We start from the raw sequence: 19,658 nt of genomic DNA, 5'->3' as shown, positions 1-19,658 counted from the left end.
GGCCCTGGGAGGGCGGGAGGTCTCACGGGTTACGGTCATCTGGGACCGCAGCCCGTTACGTCACCATTACGAATACTGATTTACAATATTGATGCCGAAATTTTAAACACACGCTTCAATAAATGTAAAAAAACGTAGCGTGTTCCAAATATTTATTTTATGACTAGATGATATTCGCGACTATTTTAATTCCGCGGGAACTCTTTGATTTTCCGGAATAAAAAGCAGAATAGTCAGGGTATAAACTATCTCCATTCCAAATTTCAGCCAAATCCATTCACGCAAAAACTATTATTTTAGTGTAAAAGAGTAAAAAACATACACACACTTCTCACACAAAAACTTTCGCCTTTATAATATGTGTGGTGATTTTAATAATTTTTGCTCTAAAAAATAAATCAAAAATAACGTTGGCAACAAATCCTCGGACAGGCAACGTTGCAGAGCGCGAACCAGAAACCATCCACACATTATTTTGCTGCGTTCGTACGCTTTTACGGCGCATTACGTACGCGTTTAAAGTGGAGATAAGCATCTGATTTTCGTGATTAGGATTATATTACACTTTCAGACATTTTTTTAAATTTCAAGCAGCTTTGGTTGATAATTTTTGTCAATGTAATAATGTTTATTATGAAAAATAAAACATACTTTTGAAATATTAAAAAAACACTATCTACAAAATGATAAACTCGATAACCATAAACATAACAAGAGAAAAACCTGCAAAAAAATTGAATTCCAAATTGAATAACTTGTTTAGCTTAGTCGTTCTGTTGATATATTATATTGAAGAATAGTATTCTTTATTCTTTTTTCTTTAATTATGCATTTCACATGCATCCACTTACAATAATAACATGAGATACATAACTATGAGACCCTGTAAGGGGATAACAAAATATAGGTACATTATAATTAATTGATAATTTGCTTAAGTTCTTAGATACAAACACCACTACGTTTTTTATGTACATTTTAGCCCGTATGTTTACAAAGTTTCTGTTCTAGTATATCGTTTTGTCGGGATGGCGATCCGCCGGGTGAAGGTTGAGCTATTCCGTCCTATAGCTTTGGTCGGGGCTTGGATTAAAAACATATTGATCCCGTATTTTATGACGTGTAGATATAGTATCACAGTTCACAACTGACTTGTAAGAAAAATTCGTGGCTTCGACGTCACTGGCAGGCGTCAAATGTTCCTATATTTGACGCTAGGTAGCCTACAAACCGCTAATTTTTCTTTGATTTCACGTCACCCATACCAAGAAGTTTGATAAGATTTTGAGTTCTACACTCATCATCAACCCATTGCCAGCCCACTACTAAACATAGGCCCCCTCCCCGAATGAGAAAGGTTTAGGCTATAGTCCACCACGCTGGCCAAGTGCGGATTGGCAGACTTCACACACCTTTGAAGACATTATGAAGAATTCTCAGGCATGCAGGTTTCATCGCGATGTTTTCCTTCACCGTTAAAGGAAGTGATATTTAACTGCTCAAAACGCACATAACTACGAAAAGCTGAATATGCATGCCCGGGGTCAAATTCTGGACCCCCCCGACTGGAAGGCCGACGTCTTAACCACTGGGATATCACCGTTTTCGAGGCTTGAAATAACTATGCGCCAAAGTACAATTTTCGGATACACAACCACTTTTATTAAAGCACTAAAACCATTTGCCGAGTACCAAACGGTGAAACGTATTTTAAAATCGCTTTTACCGCGTTTAGCCTAAAAAGAACAAGACTGGAACGTTGTCTGAATAAATCGCGTTGCCTCAAGGAGGAATTGAATGTAGGCTCAGTAAATTCACTATTGAATTAATTTGCCTTAGAGCATAATATACACATAGCGTTCAAACGTTCCAACTATTATTATTTATTTGATGCTACTTACAAAAGCGTTTTCTATATCACAGGACGAAATGATTAATTAAATTTAAGATTTGCGCACAGGTCGGAATCAGTTAATTCATTTTTAGGATTCCGTATCAGAAGAGTAACAAACGGGATCCTTTTACCGCTTTTAGCCCAAAAAGAACAACACTGGAACGTTGTCTGCATAAATCGCGTTGCCTCAAGGAGGAATTGAATGTAGGCACAGATCTGGCTCAGTGAATTTACTATTGAATTAATTTCCCCTAGAGCATATTACACATATAGCCTTCAAACGTTCCAACTATTATTTGATGTTACAAAAGCGTTTTTTATAATATCATAGGACAAAATGATTAATTTTAAGATTTACGCACAGGTCGGAATCAGTTAATTCATTTTTAGGATTCCGTACCAGAAGAGTAACAAACGGGATCCTTTTACCGCTTTTAGCCCAAAAAGAACAACACTGGAACGTTGTCTGAATAAATCGCGTTGCCTCAAGGAGGAATTGAATGCAGGCACAGATCGGGCTCAGTGAATTTACTATTGAATTAATTTGCCTTAAAACTAATACACATAGCGTTCAAATTTCAAACTATTAATTGGTGACCAAGCTTAAGAATAGTAAAAAAATACGACTGTAGTACGGAACACTCGGTGCGCGAGTCCGAATCGCAGTTGGAAAGTTTTTTAAAGCATAAAAACCGGTTTTTATACGGCATTGTAACGGCATATCATTTGGCCCAACTATAAGCCAGTTACAACCATTAATCTTCTTTGGAAAAAAAATTGCAAAAAAAATGTATAAAATTCTAGAACATTGTAGTTTATCTTCAGCGTTTTTGTAGCGTTGAAAACGCTCAGTTTTTAGACACCCTTATTTCAATTCGAATATCAGATTAACCAGTGAATTGGCCGTGATTACATTTGTAACGGCTTCACTCCTATTTCTTTGAACAATGTCCGACTACATTGTTATTGGGTTGGGGACCGCAATTTAGAGTTTTTGGGTCTATCAAATTAAACGAATGAACGTTACCTCTACGAATATTCGTAGCTACCAGCCTAGCCTACCATCTATAGTTACCAGCTCTGTTTTCAAATGCTTGTTTCTTCCTTTGTGTATTTTACAGTTTTATAGTCAAGGCAACGAAAAAAAAACGGCAAAGTGCGAGCCAGACTCGCGCACCGAGGGTTCTGTACCTACATTGAATGGATACGTGTAATTATTTTGCTAAGTACTTCAATTATTTACAACTACAAATGTAAGTTTGCAGTTCGAGATGATTTAAGTATTTTTTTTGTGATTATGACTAGAAATAAACAATTTTCGATTTTTTTCCTTGTTTGATGGTGCTGTGAGACCTTGCTCCTTGCCTTTCACGATTCTAGGTGAATGGGAAGTACCCTACATAGGTTTTGATTTACTTGCCAGTGTTAAAATTAATGATCGTGTTTTTTGAAGCGATGACTTAGGAGCTTGATTTTGTTTTAACTTTTGAAGCATCAAAAGACTTTACACACAATATTAAGTATTTGATATTAATTTCAACTTGATTCCTCCATGCGAGTCTGAGTAAAAGGTTATTGACCGATACACAGACAGATGAATAACGATGTGATTCTAGAAGGATTTCTTTTTATTTTGAGGTACGGAACCCTTAAAAGAGTCGAGCCTATATAGAAACATAGATGTATAAAGCGTTTTTTTAGGTTGCCAAGTTCAAACATCTCGAATGCGTTCCAAAAAAAAAATTGCCGCCTTTCCAGTCAACGTAACTGTGCGGAAGGAATAAATGGAGTGAGAGATATAAGCGAACGTCGCGCCTTTGTACCGCGGATACAAATGATTTATACCGCTTTGTTGAACAGGTATACTGTATTTATACCGTGGCATAAAAACGAACCGAAAGTTAAGCTTTTTAAGGGGTGAAATATGAAAAAGGTAGGATAAGGTGAGGTAAAAAGTAGTTAAGAAAATTTCCCCCGGGTAATGACATAAAGCTGTGATAGCTGTGATAGCCTAGATTTTTAGGTCGCGAGATATTAACGAACGTCCTTTATACCGCGGGTACAAATGATTTATACCGCTCCCACTGACAACCAGCGCTGCAGCTTCCTGCAGCTTGCTGCAGCATGATGCTGAGTGGGAGACCTATATTGAGTCACATGTGACACTTTATTTAGAATAGTTTTTTACCTATAAGTATAATTATTATGTAGTTAATTAAAGCTTTAAGGTTTATTGGAGTGTTCATTGTGATCAAATAAAAACTTTTCATTCTTTCTTTCTTTATTTCTTTGTTGAACAGGTAGGTATATTGTATTGTGGCGTGGAAAACGAACCAAGAGTTAAGCTTTTTAGGGTGAAATATGAAAAAGGTGATGATAACCTAGTCTTAATACGGCTTAGTGGATAAGATTTTCCTCAGTTAGCAATAGAAAAAGGTAATTTTCCAGTAATAGGTAAGTACTACGTTGGTGTCGAAATAAGGCTCTAATAAGCGCTGAGGGTGATATGACATATTGGGGGGGGGGGGGGGCCCCCTGCTACTTGATGTCGTCCGTCCACCTAGTGGGGGGGGGGGGGGGGGGGGTTATACCAATGCTGCGCCTCCCGGTGCGAGATCGCCATGCCAGTACCTTGGGACCCCCAACGTCTATCCTCCTTCTCCTCTTCGCTGTCACTCATTTTGCGACGTTGTAGCTCGTACGCGAATGGGTATAGAAGTGACACGCAAATGACGCGTGCTGCCGCTTACTGTAGTTATAGTGCGATAGGCACCAACGCGCGGCGCATCAAGTGACTTTGCCCGACGTCTCTTGCGACACATGTCACGGGGCATTTGTCCTCTAGTGAATACGAGGTGACCGCCTAGACTCTAGAGGGTTTAAGGGATAACAATAAAATCTCATGTCACCCGATTTTCCCCCTACGAAGTTGCTTATCTTGAGGAGATTTTCCCCCAGTTAGCAATAATGAGTAAGTAGCTTACCTGTAAGACGCTGGTGTCGAAGTGCGCGAGCAGCGCGCCGGGCGAGCTCAGCGACGTGCCACGCCGCGACCCCACCCGCGCGCCCCACTCTGCAACAACACAGAAAAGGTTCATTATAGCCCAGTCAAATTAAACATTCAAGGTTACTATAATTCGCATAGAGCTGAAAATTTGTACGAATAAAATAAAAATAAAAATAAAAATGAAAAATAAAAATATTTTTCAATTAAACTTTTACAAGTATTTTAGCGTTTAAACAACTATTACAAGCCGTATAGCGTTTAAATAAGTTTAACAAGTATTTTTGAATCGTCAACAGCATATACCACTGGTTCGAAAAGCCTTTCCTACCGAGAAGAACCAGCAAGAAACTCAGCGGTTGCTCTTTTCAAAGATTTGATAAACAATGTTATGCCATGTATAAGAAAAGTATTTGCAGTCCTGCGCGTTGCTGGAACGAGCTGCAGGTCAAATCCACGCTCTTTTATCATTTAGATAATCTTCAATTGTATAATATGGTTTTTTTCAGGAGCATACTTATAATAGATTTTTTTAACTTGTGTAAAGGCAAGTCCAAAATCCAAGTCCGTAGGTACGGAACCCTAAAAAGTAGCAAGTTACGTTACTTAATGCAGGTCTCAGTAAGTTACCACTACACGCAGATTGATCGAGAAGTCACGTACTCGTACCTACACGAAATAAAACTTATCAGTGGGAAGTTAGCCAAAGTTAAATTAAACTCGCCAAAGAAGTTAGTAAAGTAGTTATATTACTTACTGGAGAAAAGTTATATTCTATCTTTGTATCTTCACTTATTAATTAATTAAACATTGAAAAAGAGCTGAAATATATTCAAGTGATATTTTTTCGATTGTTGTACGAGATTTAAAAAGAATTTACAAAAATTACTTGACTAATAAGTGGACAAGTTTCGAATAGAAAAATAGCTGTTCACAAATTCTTAAATTTTTTTTCTTGCAGTTTGTTTGCAGCTCCAAATTAACATAATTTAAAATAACTTTGCTTACAAAAATAAACTTTTGTTACTAGTATTTGCTATTCTCGTATTTATTTATTTATTTTTCATGTGCCGATATTGTAGTTACATGGTGGTAATAAAGTTACATTGGAAATGCTTATATCTGAACAGAGATTTCTTCCAGCTTCCCATTCAAGGTTGTGAGTAAGGTGTATTAAAAAGTGGAATAGGTCTTAGGTACTAGAATAATTATTATAAAACTAGCTTCTGCCCGCGTCTTCGCCCGCGTAGCCTACACGAAACAAATGGCATTTAACCTTCCAACCCCCAAACCCCCATTTCATCCCTTTAGGGGGAGGGGTCTCATAGTCGTTTCTTAACTGACACCTAACCTCAAGAAAAAACCTACTTTCCAAATTTCAAGTTAATAATATCAATAATTAAAACTTTCCCATACAAACTTGCATCCCCTATTTTACCACCCTTATGGGGGAATTTTCCAAAAATCCTGAAACACGTTCCTCATTCATTTCTTCATTTGTGACCGAAAACCCAAATACCAATTTTCATGCAAATAACTTGAAAAATAGAAAGGACTTTCATACAAATTTCCATCCCCCATTTTACCCACTTAGGGGTGGTATTTCGAAAAATCCTTTCTTAGTGGATACCTACTTTTTACAAAGAATAGACCCTCCAAATTTCATGTCTTTAGGACCAGCGGTTTAGGCTGTGCGTTGATATATATGTCAGTCAGTCAGGACTTTGAATTATATATATATATATATATATATATAATTCAAATATATATATATATATATATATATATATATATATATATATATATATATATATATATATATATATATATATATAAATAGATAGAAGAAGATAAACGAACTTATCTGATTCTCGTATTCAAAGCTTCGTATTTAAAAATACTTAGTACGATTAACCGGTATTAACGGTACTTATTGCTAATATCAGATACCACATAGAGCTAATACACGCAGTATTAATGGTATAACCGCGGGCGCGCCCCGCTAATCCGTCGCCGGTTCCTCCCTAATCCGTATTAACAGAGGCTCACACCGAACCCTTTGGGAAGGGTTCAGATTACTGCGCGGCTTTGTTTTACATGAGGGCTCGGTTTACACACATTTTATCACTTCAGTATGACGACTGTATGATTAATTTGTCTTCAGATTTTGTCATTATTTATCTAAATATAAAAGGAAAAGGTGACTAACTGACTGACTGATTGATCTGTCAACGCACATCACAAACTACTGGACGAATCGGGCTGAAATTTGGCATACAGATATCTAGCTATTATGACGTAGGCATCCGCTAAGAAAGGATTTTTGAAAATTCAACCCCTAAGGGGGTGAAATAGAGGTTTGAAATTTGTGTAGTCTACGCGGACGAAGTCGCGAGCATAAGCTAGTTCCAAATCTAAGCTGATTCCTAGTTCCGTATATGTACACATACTATGTTATCGTACTAAGTTATCTACAAAAATATCTTGCTATTCCTACGTTATATTTTATACTACACTATTCGTATACAACGAACCAAAAGCTTAATTTGCTGTAATCCGCCGAAACAGGTCGAATCTGTATGGTGCAACATGCAGCATGCGAAATGCACCGCCCGCCCTCCCTTTTGGTTCATTGTATATCATGTACTTCCACAAAGTAACGCCGTAATGTTATATATACGTGATATTACAAAGTATATTATAAATATTTGTGTATATTATAACATACTATATAAATATAAATATTGGCTTTAAATATATATTATAAACGTGTGTAAAGTGGCCGAGTCGGCTACACCTGCTTCTATAAAATACTACACTATTCGTACTTAGTAACTCTACTATTAAATTATTATTTTCCAAAAAAAAATCTACACTATTAAAAATCCGTAGTAGACTGTCAAAATCGTAGGCCTTTCCTTTGGCTTTTTACCTGACTACAGCAGTCGGGTAAAAAGCCAAAAGACATAGAATTTTGGCAGATTTATGCAAAGTTAGTAATGTCTCAGAATCCCTAGATCCTACACTAGGGATATATTCTGAGACAATACTAACAATAGTAATTATTGTACTAAATACCTGTTGTTATTGTACTACAGTACAGTACAGTCTTGCACAAGACTACAGCGTTCAAAAATACCATTTTTCCCTTCCGAGGTCGTTGTAAATAACTGTTAGTACCAGCGAAGCCCGTGAAATGTGAATCGGTAACATAGATACGGGGTAAATGCAGCGACCTGAATAACTCAGTTCACCCACGAGTAACTCGGCCATCATACTATAATGTGCTTATTTTCAGCTTTATCATGGTTTTGCTTTATTACACAACTGCGAATGACAGTAACGTTAAAAAAACCATCTACGTGCGAGTCAGGCCTTGCTCTTTCAAGGTTCCGTGATTGCGTACCTACACCATTATGTTTTGGTCTTAGTTTACGGACTACTTCAAGAATCGTTGTTTTCAATACTTTAAGCGTAAGTCAGAAAAACAGGTTAAATTTAACTAATTTTATAAGTTATTAAAATGTTCCCTCATATAAAGCTTGCGTGGATATAGATCACAACGCGTAGAGGCTTTCTTTATAATAACCTTACTGCAATATTAACTTGATTAGGGCACAATTGCTATTGTAACCACATAATCAAAATAGCGACCTAAACACAAAAGTAAGTACATATATTACGTAGTACTTTAGTATATATAATAGCTAATGTCGTCACGTCGTAGGTATATTGGATTATTCGTTGCCAGACCCTTTCACATTGAAACATAATTAAAATTCCTCGGCAGAAAAGGGATAAATTTATGTATTGCTGAAGAATTTTGGTATGCAGAGCTACTCGCCTACGTGGGACTGGATCAAGAAAATTATTTTGTTTCTTGCAAAGCAACAAGGCTTTTATTATATACTAGCTTATGCTCGCGACTTCGTCTGCACGGATTACATAAATTTTAGACCCCCATTTAACCCACTTGGGGCTGGAATTTCGAAAAGCCTTATTACAAAGAATATACCCTCCAAATTTCATGTCTTTAGGACCAGCGGTTTAGGCTGGGCGTTGATATATATGTCAGTCAGTCAGTCAGGTCTTTGAATTTTATATATATAGATTTGTCAACGGCTGTACTCACGTATTTACGTTGACGGTAGCCTGACTAGTTTCGAACCCATCCGGGGTCCTTTTCAAGGGAGTCAGTTCGCGCACGCGTCGCGGTTGAGACTGCGCACCGCGCGTGCCGCTGCCCGCAGAGCCCGAGTAGATTGAGTACAGCCGTTGACAGATATTATATAAATGCGTTTACTTTTGACCCTTAAAACCGGGTGAAAAGTAGCTAGAGGCAAACTATATAAAGCGTGTAAAACACATTATCACGTAAAATATCTGAGATCAAACAATGTTATCAGAAAGCGATTCCATGGACAAGTGTTCAAACGGCGCTGCATGTAATGCAAATTGCTAAATGCTTTCCGAACAAAAACAATATTGGTAGGTACGTACTAAGGACTTTAGGCTGTGGACACACCGGGTTATGTATTTTGAAGTAATGTTAAAAGTTTGTCAAAGTCAAAGTCAACGTCAAATGATTTATTCAAAATAGGTAATAAATTACTCTTATTGGTGGTCTGGTGTTAGATTTGTAAGATATAGTGGTGATAATTATTACGCAAACTTAAAACTAAAGCTACGAGGGTTCCAAACGCGTCCAGGTCTGAGAGTTTGCGCTTTCATATCTATTTTCTTTGTTTACTAAACATAGTTCGAATGTAAAATTAATTATATAGGAAGTTTGTTGTTAATTGGACAAAGACTAAACGAAATAATAAGGATTTATTTTAACCTAAAAACATGGCACCTGAGTTAAACTCCATTTAAGGCTCCAATAAGATTTGCTGGCAAGTTCCCCCCCTTCCAGGTTAGCCCGCTTTCATCTTAGACTGCATCATCACTTACCACCAGGGGAGATTGCAACTCAAGGGCTAACTTGTATCTGAATTACAAAAAAGTCTATACAGTAGCCGGCAAGAAATATTGTACATCGACCATCGATACATTTAGAATGAGACTTCGGCATTGTAGAGCGTTGTCTCCGTCACTCATACGGTCTATGTGACGTTTTGTCGGTCTCAACGACAGAGACAACGCTCTACTTTTACTGTTTATAAAGGTCGATGTACAGTATTTATTTGCCTCTGAATATTTAAAAAATTGCATTATTTATTTAGGAGAGTCACTATAAAACTCTTAGTATACCACAAGCCTAACTAATGGCTTCCAGGATTTCAATGGCAGTCAACAGCAAGCCAAAGCGCGCGGGCTTTACACATAATCGACGACTATCTACAGCTGTTAGTGCTTTCATTTTGGAAAACATTATAGCTTTACACCCCTTCCGCTTTCTTTAATTTTTATAATATCCTCTACCCTAAGGTTGCCTGGAAGAGATCGCTATTTTAGCGATAAGGCCGCCTATTGTACATGCTATCTTTGTTATATGTCTATTGTTTTGGTTTTGGTGTACAATAAAACATATTTTACTTTTACTTTTACTTTTACCCGCGACAGGTCGAGATGGCAAACGGGGTATGAGGCGGTGGGGGTCCCGCACACCAACACGTCATCCGCGCTAGTCCGCACCGAATATATTTAAGAATACCATAAATTCAGCCAATCACAACAATTGTGATTGTAATAACGATTAATGAAGGTTTTCCACAATCGACCAGCTGATTAATTTTAAAGAAATTTTGGTTTAAATTTTTGATAAACTTTTAATTCCTCTTTCTAAACTAAGAGCAAGCTGCTAGAAGTAGGTGCAAAGGTAAAAAATACGAATCGAAGGATTTATCCTTTATCCAAAGATACCTTTGAAAACGGGCCGAATTGAGAACCACCTCCTTTTTGGAAGTCGGTAAAAAAGTCGAGACTTTTTAGTTCTTAGGGCCCCTTTTTCAATCGTCAAATAACTTTTAACTGAGAGTGATTATGGATTTTGTCTGAATAAATTTGACATTTTGACAGATTGTCTTTGTAAAAACTGTCAAAACCTCAAAATTCCTGCGATAAAAGTTATTTGAGCATTGAAAAACCGGCCAAGTGCGAGTCAGACTCGCGCACCGAGGGTTCCGTATTACAATCGTATTTTATCGACATTTTGCATGATAAATCAAAAACTATTATACTTAAAAATAAATAAAAATCTGTTTTAGAATGTACAAGTAAAGCCCTTTCATATGATACCCCTCTTGATATAGTTATCTTGCTTCGAAAATTGAAAATACTAATTATTAGTTTATGACCACAATTGAATTTTTTTTGTGTGATGTGACCACAAATTCACGGTTTTCAAATTTTTCCCCTAAAGCCAGCTATAAGACCCACCTACCTATCAAATTTCATGATTCTTGGTCAACGGGAAGTACCCTGTAAGTAACAGACCGACAGACAGACAGACAACAAAGTGATCCTATAAGGGTTCCGTTTTTCTTTTTGAGGTACGGAACCCTAAAAATCAGCCCTTAGATATGAAATTTCAATAATTCTAATGGAAGCTTTTGTGAAGCGGTTAATTTATTAATAATCAATACCAATTGATTAAAAAACGCCCTCGCAGCATCCTAATACAAACAGAACGAGCTAATTCTATAGAAATAGCGTTATTTAAGACTCACAGAAAACTACCCTTTGATCAGAACAAAGCTTTTATTACTCTAATGACTTCTATTGCCATCGTTTTAAAGCCTAGTATCGAATAAACACATGTTTTCTTAAAGTCCGAGGGTTTGAGAATGGTTCTAATTTTGTAAGAGATAGGGACTATTTTCTAGTAAGCAAGTACGCCGATTGTGTTCACGCTCTAGTTGTGAGAGCACATGCGTCCGTACGCGTATATACAACCTTTGCATACAACCTGTTTTATGAATAGAGGCAGATATCTATTGATTAGAGGCAGTTTAGAAGGTGAATGTGAAGACTTTTTTTAGAGCATTTCTATTCTAATCCATATTTTTAATATTATAAATGCTAAAGTGTGTCTGACTGTCTGCTAGCTTGTCACAGCCCAACAGTTTAACCGATTTTACTGAAATTTGGTACAGAGTTAGCTTACACCCTTGAGAAGGACATAGGCTTTTTATCCCGGAAAACTAAGAAATACCAACGGGATTTAAAAAAACCTAAATCCATGCGGACGAAGTCGCGGGCATCATGCCCGCAACTTCATCCGTGGATTTAGGCTTTTTAAAAATCTCGTGAAATGTTTGATTTTTTTTATAAATAATAACAAGTAGCTCCTATCCGTCCCCGACATGCAAGCTATCTCTATAACCAAATTTCATATAATCGGTTAAACAGATGGACCGTAAAAAGCTAGCAGGCAGACAGAAAAAATTTCGCATTTATACAATGATTACCTAAGTATTTACATAAAAAGGATAAACTGACTGACTGACATAAAATTAGTTTATTTAATTAGCTCGGTCAAGAAACTTGCGATATTAGTATGTAAGTTTTCTCTACATGATATAAGAAAGCACGGGAATCTTTAAAAATTCCCGTGCTTTAGACACTTAAAAAAATTGAAATTTTTATCTTAAAAGGTATTTTTGATGTGAATTATTTTAAATATCTTCCCGCTGTACGTTTAACAATATTATTCCCATAATATCAACCCCCCCTTGTGAATAACCTTAACCAAATACACCAGACAGCATCTTCAAAGAAAGTGGCTTTCCTTGCACCTTTCAATTTCATATCGTAATAATCGGTAAAGTGCGAATCAGGTCATAAAATAAGGTTCGGTAGATCATTTTTATTATAACCATACATTGTTGCTTGAATAGCGTGGCTATAAGTCGCATTCAATTCCTTTCTTTCCTAAATAAATGCGAAAGTGAGTTTGTTTGTTGGTTTATTGGTTTGTCTTTCAATCACGCCATGTCAGAGTAATGGATCATCGTGATTTCTTTGCACGGATATAATTAAAGACCTGAAGAGTGGCATAGGATAATTTTATTCCGGAAAATCAAAGAGATCCCACGGGATTTTTAAAAACCTAAATCCGCGACGACGAAATCACGGACTTAAGCTATGTAGTAAAAAATAAAATAGATTTTTCAAGATTTCGTGTCTAGTGTTTTTTTGAGTCCCCTGGGGGTGTTCTGTGCCCCTGCAGTACGCAGTACGCTAGAATAGTAGTAGTGGAACCCTAAAAAGGATTTCAAATGACGTCACCTAATAGCGTACCAAGTGCTATTACACCCTCCAAATTACTATGACATTTACCAACCAATTTCTGCATCCAAATCATACGAAAATCAACTCTAAACTTATTCCATTAAAGTTTATTATTCATGCATGTTGTATGGGGTAGAGCAGCGATTCCCAATTGGTGGTCTGCGGAACCCTGGGGTTCCGTGGAAGGGTCAAAGGGGTTCCACCGTACTCGTACGTCGTACGTCGTAGGTATAGGTACTCCTAATCGGTTTCTACACGGCATCTTACCGGGAACGCTTAATCGCTTGGCGTTACGTCTTTGCCGGTAGGATGGTAACTAGCCGCGGCCGAAGCCTCCCACCAGACCAGACCAGCCGGAAATCGAACCGGTACCACCAAATTTTAATACAACAGTGCACGTACTGCGCCACGGAGGTAATTAACGACATAGTATTTCTTTGTCACAATAAATGTTTTGCAATACTTATAATAATAATTATTTATCATTATCAAAACAGCCAGCTAGGGTTCCGCCAAAAAAAGTATGATCAATTAGGGTTCCATGGCCAAATAAAATTGGGAACCCCTGGGGTAGAGTACAGTGTAATATCGTCATAGAGATTTTCGAAGTAATTGAGAAAAAAAATGAAATACATTGGCGTGATCAAATGGAATTGAAGCGTAAATTGCATTACATATTATCTACATACGTAATTTGAATTCTCGCGTTTTTATTTACCAAGTGAAAGCGATTTGGGGTGCTGGTAGACTTGTCGATTACAAAAAAAGTTATTTCCCCGTGCTTGCATTTTGGATATTTGTTATCTAAACCCTTAGGTAGGGTCAGCAACAAAGCTATGTTTGCACTTGTCCATAGTCGCTTGTACAGGCGGGTGCAAATGAATCGCTGAATGTGTTGCTGATCGCAAATCTCGAGAACAGCTGAACCGATTTCGCTAATTCTTTTTTCATAACATTCCTTGAAGTACGGGGATGGTTCTTACGGAGAGATTTTTTTTTAAAAAATCTTGATAAAGAATCGACTGTTAGGCGGTACGAAGTTCGCCAGGGCAGCTAGTAATAAATAAAACAGTACTTTCATCCAGACTTTCCTCGCCATGCAGCCGTCAAATAGCCCGAGTAATTATGCAATTAAGGGGGCACCGTGAAACGCGTGAACCTCCGGCCGCCATTAGAGCATGACGTCACAACATGGCGGAACAATAGCCTCTTTTATAATGTCGTCAGCCAGAGAGGTGCCAGCTTAATAGAGGCGGTGATGTCTCATAAAACGGCCCGAAACTTTTTTTTTTAGTACCTGGCACTCTAGTAATGTGCCGCCATTTTAAGGGTTTCGTACCCCGAAATGTGCGAGTTAATAAGCATCCACTGTCCATCCATCCGTCCGCCTGTCTGTCAGGGGCCAGTGAAGCGCAATATTATAATAGGTAGATAGTTGAAATTTACACAGAATGTGTATTTCTATTGCCGCTATAACAATAAATATTAAATTTTTCAAAATGGTTGCTATGAAAATTAAAAAAAAAAGTTTTATTTCTTGTAGACTAGGTATGTCACTCTCCAGGTTTTTATATCCGAGCAAAAAATCACGTCGATCCTCTCTGTCACGGCGTAATTGAAGGAAAAACCAACAAAACAAGAAACACATTTTCCTACTTGGATTTACTTAACATAATTTAATTACTAGCAAGCCACTGCTGAAAGGTATCAGCTGGTACAAAAACCATGCCGTAGTATTTAGTGGGGCCGATTCTCTTGTACATAATCTCTAAACTAAACTAAATTAACAGGTCATAATTTAGTGCTATCCTTTTCCCCAAGCAACATTATGAAAGGGATAGCAATAGATTTAGACGTGTCATTTTAGTTTAGTTTAGAGTTTGTGTACAACGGAATTAGCCACAATATTTAGCGAAATAGCCTACCTACATGAATCTTAGTTACGTTAACAAAAATAAACATATTATAAACGTTAATAAACTTCTATTTATTTTATTTCATTATTAGCTCATTGTGGAGGTTTTTAACGGTTTTATTCAGCTTGTCTTGTTGTATCTTATGTTAAACTGCACCTCTATGATCTACAACTCCATGTCGTCTACTAATGAAAATGCCAGATTGCCCTTTTCTACATAAAAGCAGCCACACCTTGATATTTTTTTTGCATAAAATTACGTGCATAAAGACTCAGTCTACGAGCTTAGCCCAAGTTTTTTAAGTATTTGTACGAAAGTCTTTTAGCACCCAAGATATAAGGCAGACAGTTAAAAAGGAAATCTACGTAGAAATTAGTCGAAAACCTTTACTTTAATAATAATATTATTACATCGCTAAGTAATGGTGCCCTACTAAAATCCTCGTAAAAAATTGTACGTTTCTTGCCTTTTTTTTTTTCGAGGGGGAAGTCTTCTGAAGATACCCAATCGGGTTATGTGGGATTTCGACCCACTAAAACCCCCTCGGTGGCCCTCCTCAGCGCGTTATTGTGAGGCTCCGGGTACTCTAAAGAACGTACGCCGGTGCCTCTCTCGCGCGACGCCCGTTGGACACATCCTGGAGAAAGTGCAGCCACTCACGACTTCGAAGTCCTAGCGCCAGGGACTATTGGTTTGTATGTTTCTTACCTAGCTTAACTTTAATACTACTACTATACTTTCAGTTCCGAAATTGTCGGTACATTACGGAAGTACTTGTTGCAAATGTTTGGAAGGCAGCTTAGGTAAATTATTTTTCATAATTTTATTGCTCAGGGCATTAAATGCCTTAGTATTAGAAACGTTAAAATTAGTCAACAAATTTTAGCCCCTATTAAAATACCCAGAGAGATTAAAATATCTTAACACGAGCAACCCAGTTGCCTAACTACCCTTAGCACGAGTTTCGATATCTCGATATCAATGATAGATTTCGAGTACCGTTTAACTACACTGTTACAATAATATGTATGTAAATCTTAAATTACTTATTTTAAAGTCGTAAATTCAGTAATATCTGATTTCAGCATGCAGTTTCCGCTTAGGGGGCTAGATGTAGATGTATGGGTGAACTCTAAAACAAGGCAATAGGACCATTTTAATTTGACAATACACACTATTGACATTTTATTTTAATACACGAAATATATTCATGTTATCGAGATATGCAAACTCGTAACTAGCCATCAGTAGATTTAGTACAAGTTGCAAGTATGAGCACGAGACCAATAACTTGAAGTAAGGCTCAATGAATATAAAAGTAAGTAGGTACTCCGTAGGCTAAGTATGAGATTTTACATTTAATCCACGTTGATAGAATTTAAGTGTTAATTCAAAACTAATCTTAACTGCTTTGTCTTAAAAGTCAAGTTCATTCATACGTCATCTAATTTTACAGCCATCGGTCCAAGCGCGAACATTGTGAAATTAAAATCAGTAGTACTGAATTTTTGACTTTAAATAAAGAACTTTTAGGTCCATTTTACTCTGACGTTACTGTGTTTCGATGCTCGAATTCCATTAACGTTAGCGATATGTAAAACGGGGGTGTTCTGTGTGTAAAACTCATACGAATCCAACAGGTAACTAATGAGACAGAGGGCGAATGTTCACACGTAGTGCATTCGGGAATTCTATCCCGGGCGAGGAATTTAATTACATCCGCGCGTGAAAAACTGTTATGTTCACTCATACCTATAAATTTTGAGTGCCATTTCATATTATAATTGTTTGAGTGTGGATGTGAAATAGAAGCTGTGATAGCCTAGTGGTTAGGACGTCCGCCTTTTAACCTACCAGTAAAATAGGGGCAGGGCACATAGTTCGTAAAACCGATAGACGTTGGGGTCCCAAGGTGCTAGTGCAATGGCGACCTCGCACCGGAAGACGCATTGTTGGAATACCCCCCACTAGGTGGACGGGCGACATCAGGCGAGTCGTAGGGAGCCGCTGGATTCAGGCGGCGCAAGACCGTGGCGTATGGAAGTCCCTACAAGAGACCAGCTATGTCCAGCAGTGGACGTCTATCGGTTGACGATGATGATGATGATGAAAATATGCTCTCTCCGGACGGGATGGCAATTAATCATGCACCTAATGAGTTATGGAAAAACGCGCTCCAAGATAACTCCCATGAGCGAAATATTTTCAATACAACGTTGTACGCACCCCTCCCTGTCTAAACTTTAGGATGAATTTGAAACAGCGATTCGTTACTTTAGCATCACCACAGATTAGCTATCATACAGTCCTACAATGAGTGTAGATAGATAAGCGTGGCACATCTTTAGTACAATGTACTTTTTTATAATTTATAGACTATCGCTTGGCTGCAATCAGATCAGCGGGGTTATTCACTAACTTAGTGTTTAACACTGAATGATAGCCACCGGGCTCATTTGATACTGGTTGGTTCTGCATTGCTGCTTCAGTGAGTGACATTAAAATAACTTTTCGTAGAAAACCTTTAATGGATTAAAAATAAATGTCAAATGAGCTCGGTGGCTATCATTCAGTGTTAGACACTGAGTTAGCGAATCAGTAGGTTGGTGGCAAGTGTTGTTGCAGCCTAAGATGGAGCGCGCTTGCGTAGAAGATATCTATTCACTCTTGACTTGAAGGTACCCATATTATGATTGGAGGGGAAAACTGATGCTGGAAGAGTGTTCCAAATCATGGGGGTTCGAATTAGAAATGAGGAGGCAAATCTCTTCGTACATATTCGTGGAATTTAGACTACGTACGGGTGCAGACCTTGGCGATGCCTTGCGGTACGATAGTAGAAAGGTGAAGGAGGAACCAGGTCGAAAAGTTCTTGGGCACACTCTTCTAAATATATCCTGTAAAAAACTGATAGACAGGCAACTTTGCGAAGATGCTCGAAACTTCTATCTTTAACACAGAACAAATTATAGATTCTTTGATTTTACATTACTTCAATGATATTTAGAAATGGCGCAACATGGGCATTTATATTGGTTGTTTTTTGATTATTTTATTTCAACTCACTGAGGTTATAATTCAACTACAACATCAGGGATAGCTCATGCAATGGAAATCATGATTAAGTATAGGCTTGTTTGCTCGCTATTTTTATTTAAAAAAAAACATTTTTAAAAGCCAACTTATTCATGAAAGAACTGTCAAGTTTGACGCCTCAAATATGTAATTACAAGTAATATTAACGTTATCATAGTCAAGGCCCAGAATATTTAAAATTGACCAAGAAACGGGACGGGTGATGACTGTATGCTTGTTAAACGGTGAACATCTCGCGATGTATGCATACATACCGGAAGCCACCTGTTCTGATTGTAAACATTATAATTAATGACTGACAAGTTTTTAAAAACGAGATAAGGCAGGTTTGAAATTAAGTTTTGGTTTATTATACAATTTTAAATTGTAGCTCGCAAAAAATAGGCGTTCAATGAAATGGTCTAACTGTTCTAAAATAAAACAAGAATAGATTAAAAAAGATAACGCTAATAACAACAACTACTCGCATTTTGTATGAAAGCAGCAAAGGAAGCAATAGAAGAAAAAGCAAGTAGGTAGTATTTTGACGTACCTGACAACCCTAGTAGTAAGGTACGCAAACAAGTCATCGCATCTTCTGTACTTACCTCTATCGACATCAATCAGCTAAGAAGCGTGTCACTTGACACCACCACAAGACGCGAGAGAAACGTGAACTTTTTGTGAATCAAGATTAATAAAGTCCTTATGACACAACCGAATGTCGATATTCTTTAGATGACAACCCTGGTAGGGGGTAACGCAAACAGGTCACCTCGTACTGTAAGCCCTGTCAACATCAATCAGCTAAGAAGCGTGTCACTTGACGCCGCTGCAAGATGCGAGAGAAACGCGAACTTTTTGTGAATCAAGATTAATAAAGTCCTTATGACACAACCGAATGTCGATATTCTTTAGATGACAACCCTGGTAGGGGGTAACGCAAACAGGTCACCTCGTACTGTAAGCCCTGTCAACATCAATCAGCTAAGAAGCGTGTCACTTGACACCGCCGCAAGATGCGAGAGAAACGCGAACTTTTTGTGTATCACCATTAATAAAGTCCTTATGACACAACCGAACGTCGATATTCTTTAAATGACAACCCTGATAGGGGGTAACGCAAACAGGTCACCTCGTACTGTAAGCCCTGTCAACATCAATCAGCTAAGAAGCGTGTCACTTGACACCGCCGCAAGATGCGAGAGAAACGCGAACTTTTTGTGTATCACCATTAATAAAGTCCTTATGACACAACCGAACGTCGATATTCTTTAAATGACAACCCTGATAGGGGGTAACGCCAACAGGTCACCTCGTACTGTAAGCCCTGTCAACATCAATCAGCTAAGAAGCGTGTCACTTGACACCGCCGCAAGATGCGAGAGAAGCGCAACATTTTTGTAGTAAATCACCAGTTAATGACACCCCTGCTTATTGACAACCCTAATAGCAATAAGCAAACTAGCAATACACCCCGTATGTCAATAAGTACCAAACCAAGATAAGAACCAGTAACCAAGATGTATGTTTT

The 19,658-nt window shown here is 37.7% G+C and overlaps 1 protein-coding gene across 1 annotated transcript in view; it reads right to left on the bottom strand.

Annotated features, from left to right (window-relative positions):
- The window catches only part of LOC117992619 (dystrophin, isoforms A/C/F/G/H-like), a 630,854-nt gene that overhangs the window by 494,874 nt on the left and 116,322 nt on the right, over positions 1-19,658 (bottom strand). The window contains 1 exon segment of the mRNA XM_034980350.2: positions 4,879-4,967. Within this exon segment, the coding sequence (XP_034836241.2) occupies positions 4,879-4,967 (89 nt within the window).

Source organism: Maniola hyperantus, chromosome 21, assembly GCF_902806685.2.
Source record: "Maniola hyperantus chromosome 21, iAphHyp1.2, whole genome shotgun sequence".
Lineage (NCBI taxonomy): Eukaryota > Metazoa > Arthropoda > Insecta > Lepidoptera > Nymphalidae > Maniola > Maniola hyperantus.
This window is presented reverse-complemented; position numbering and strand designations above follow the sequence as displayed.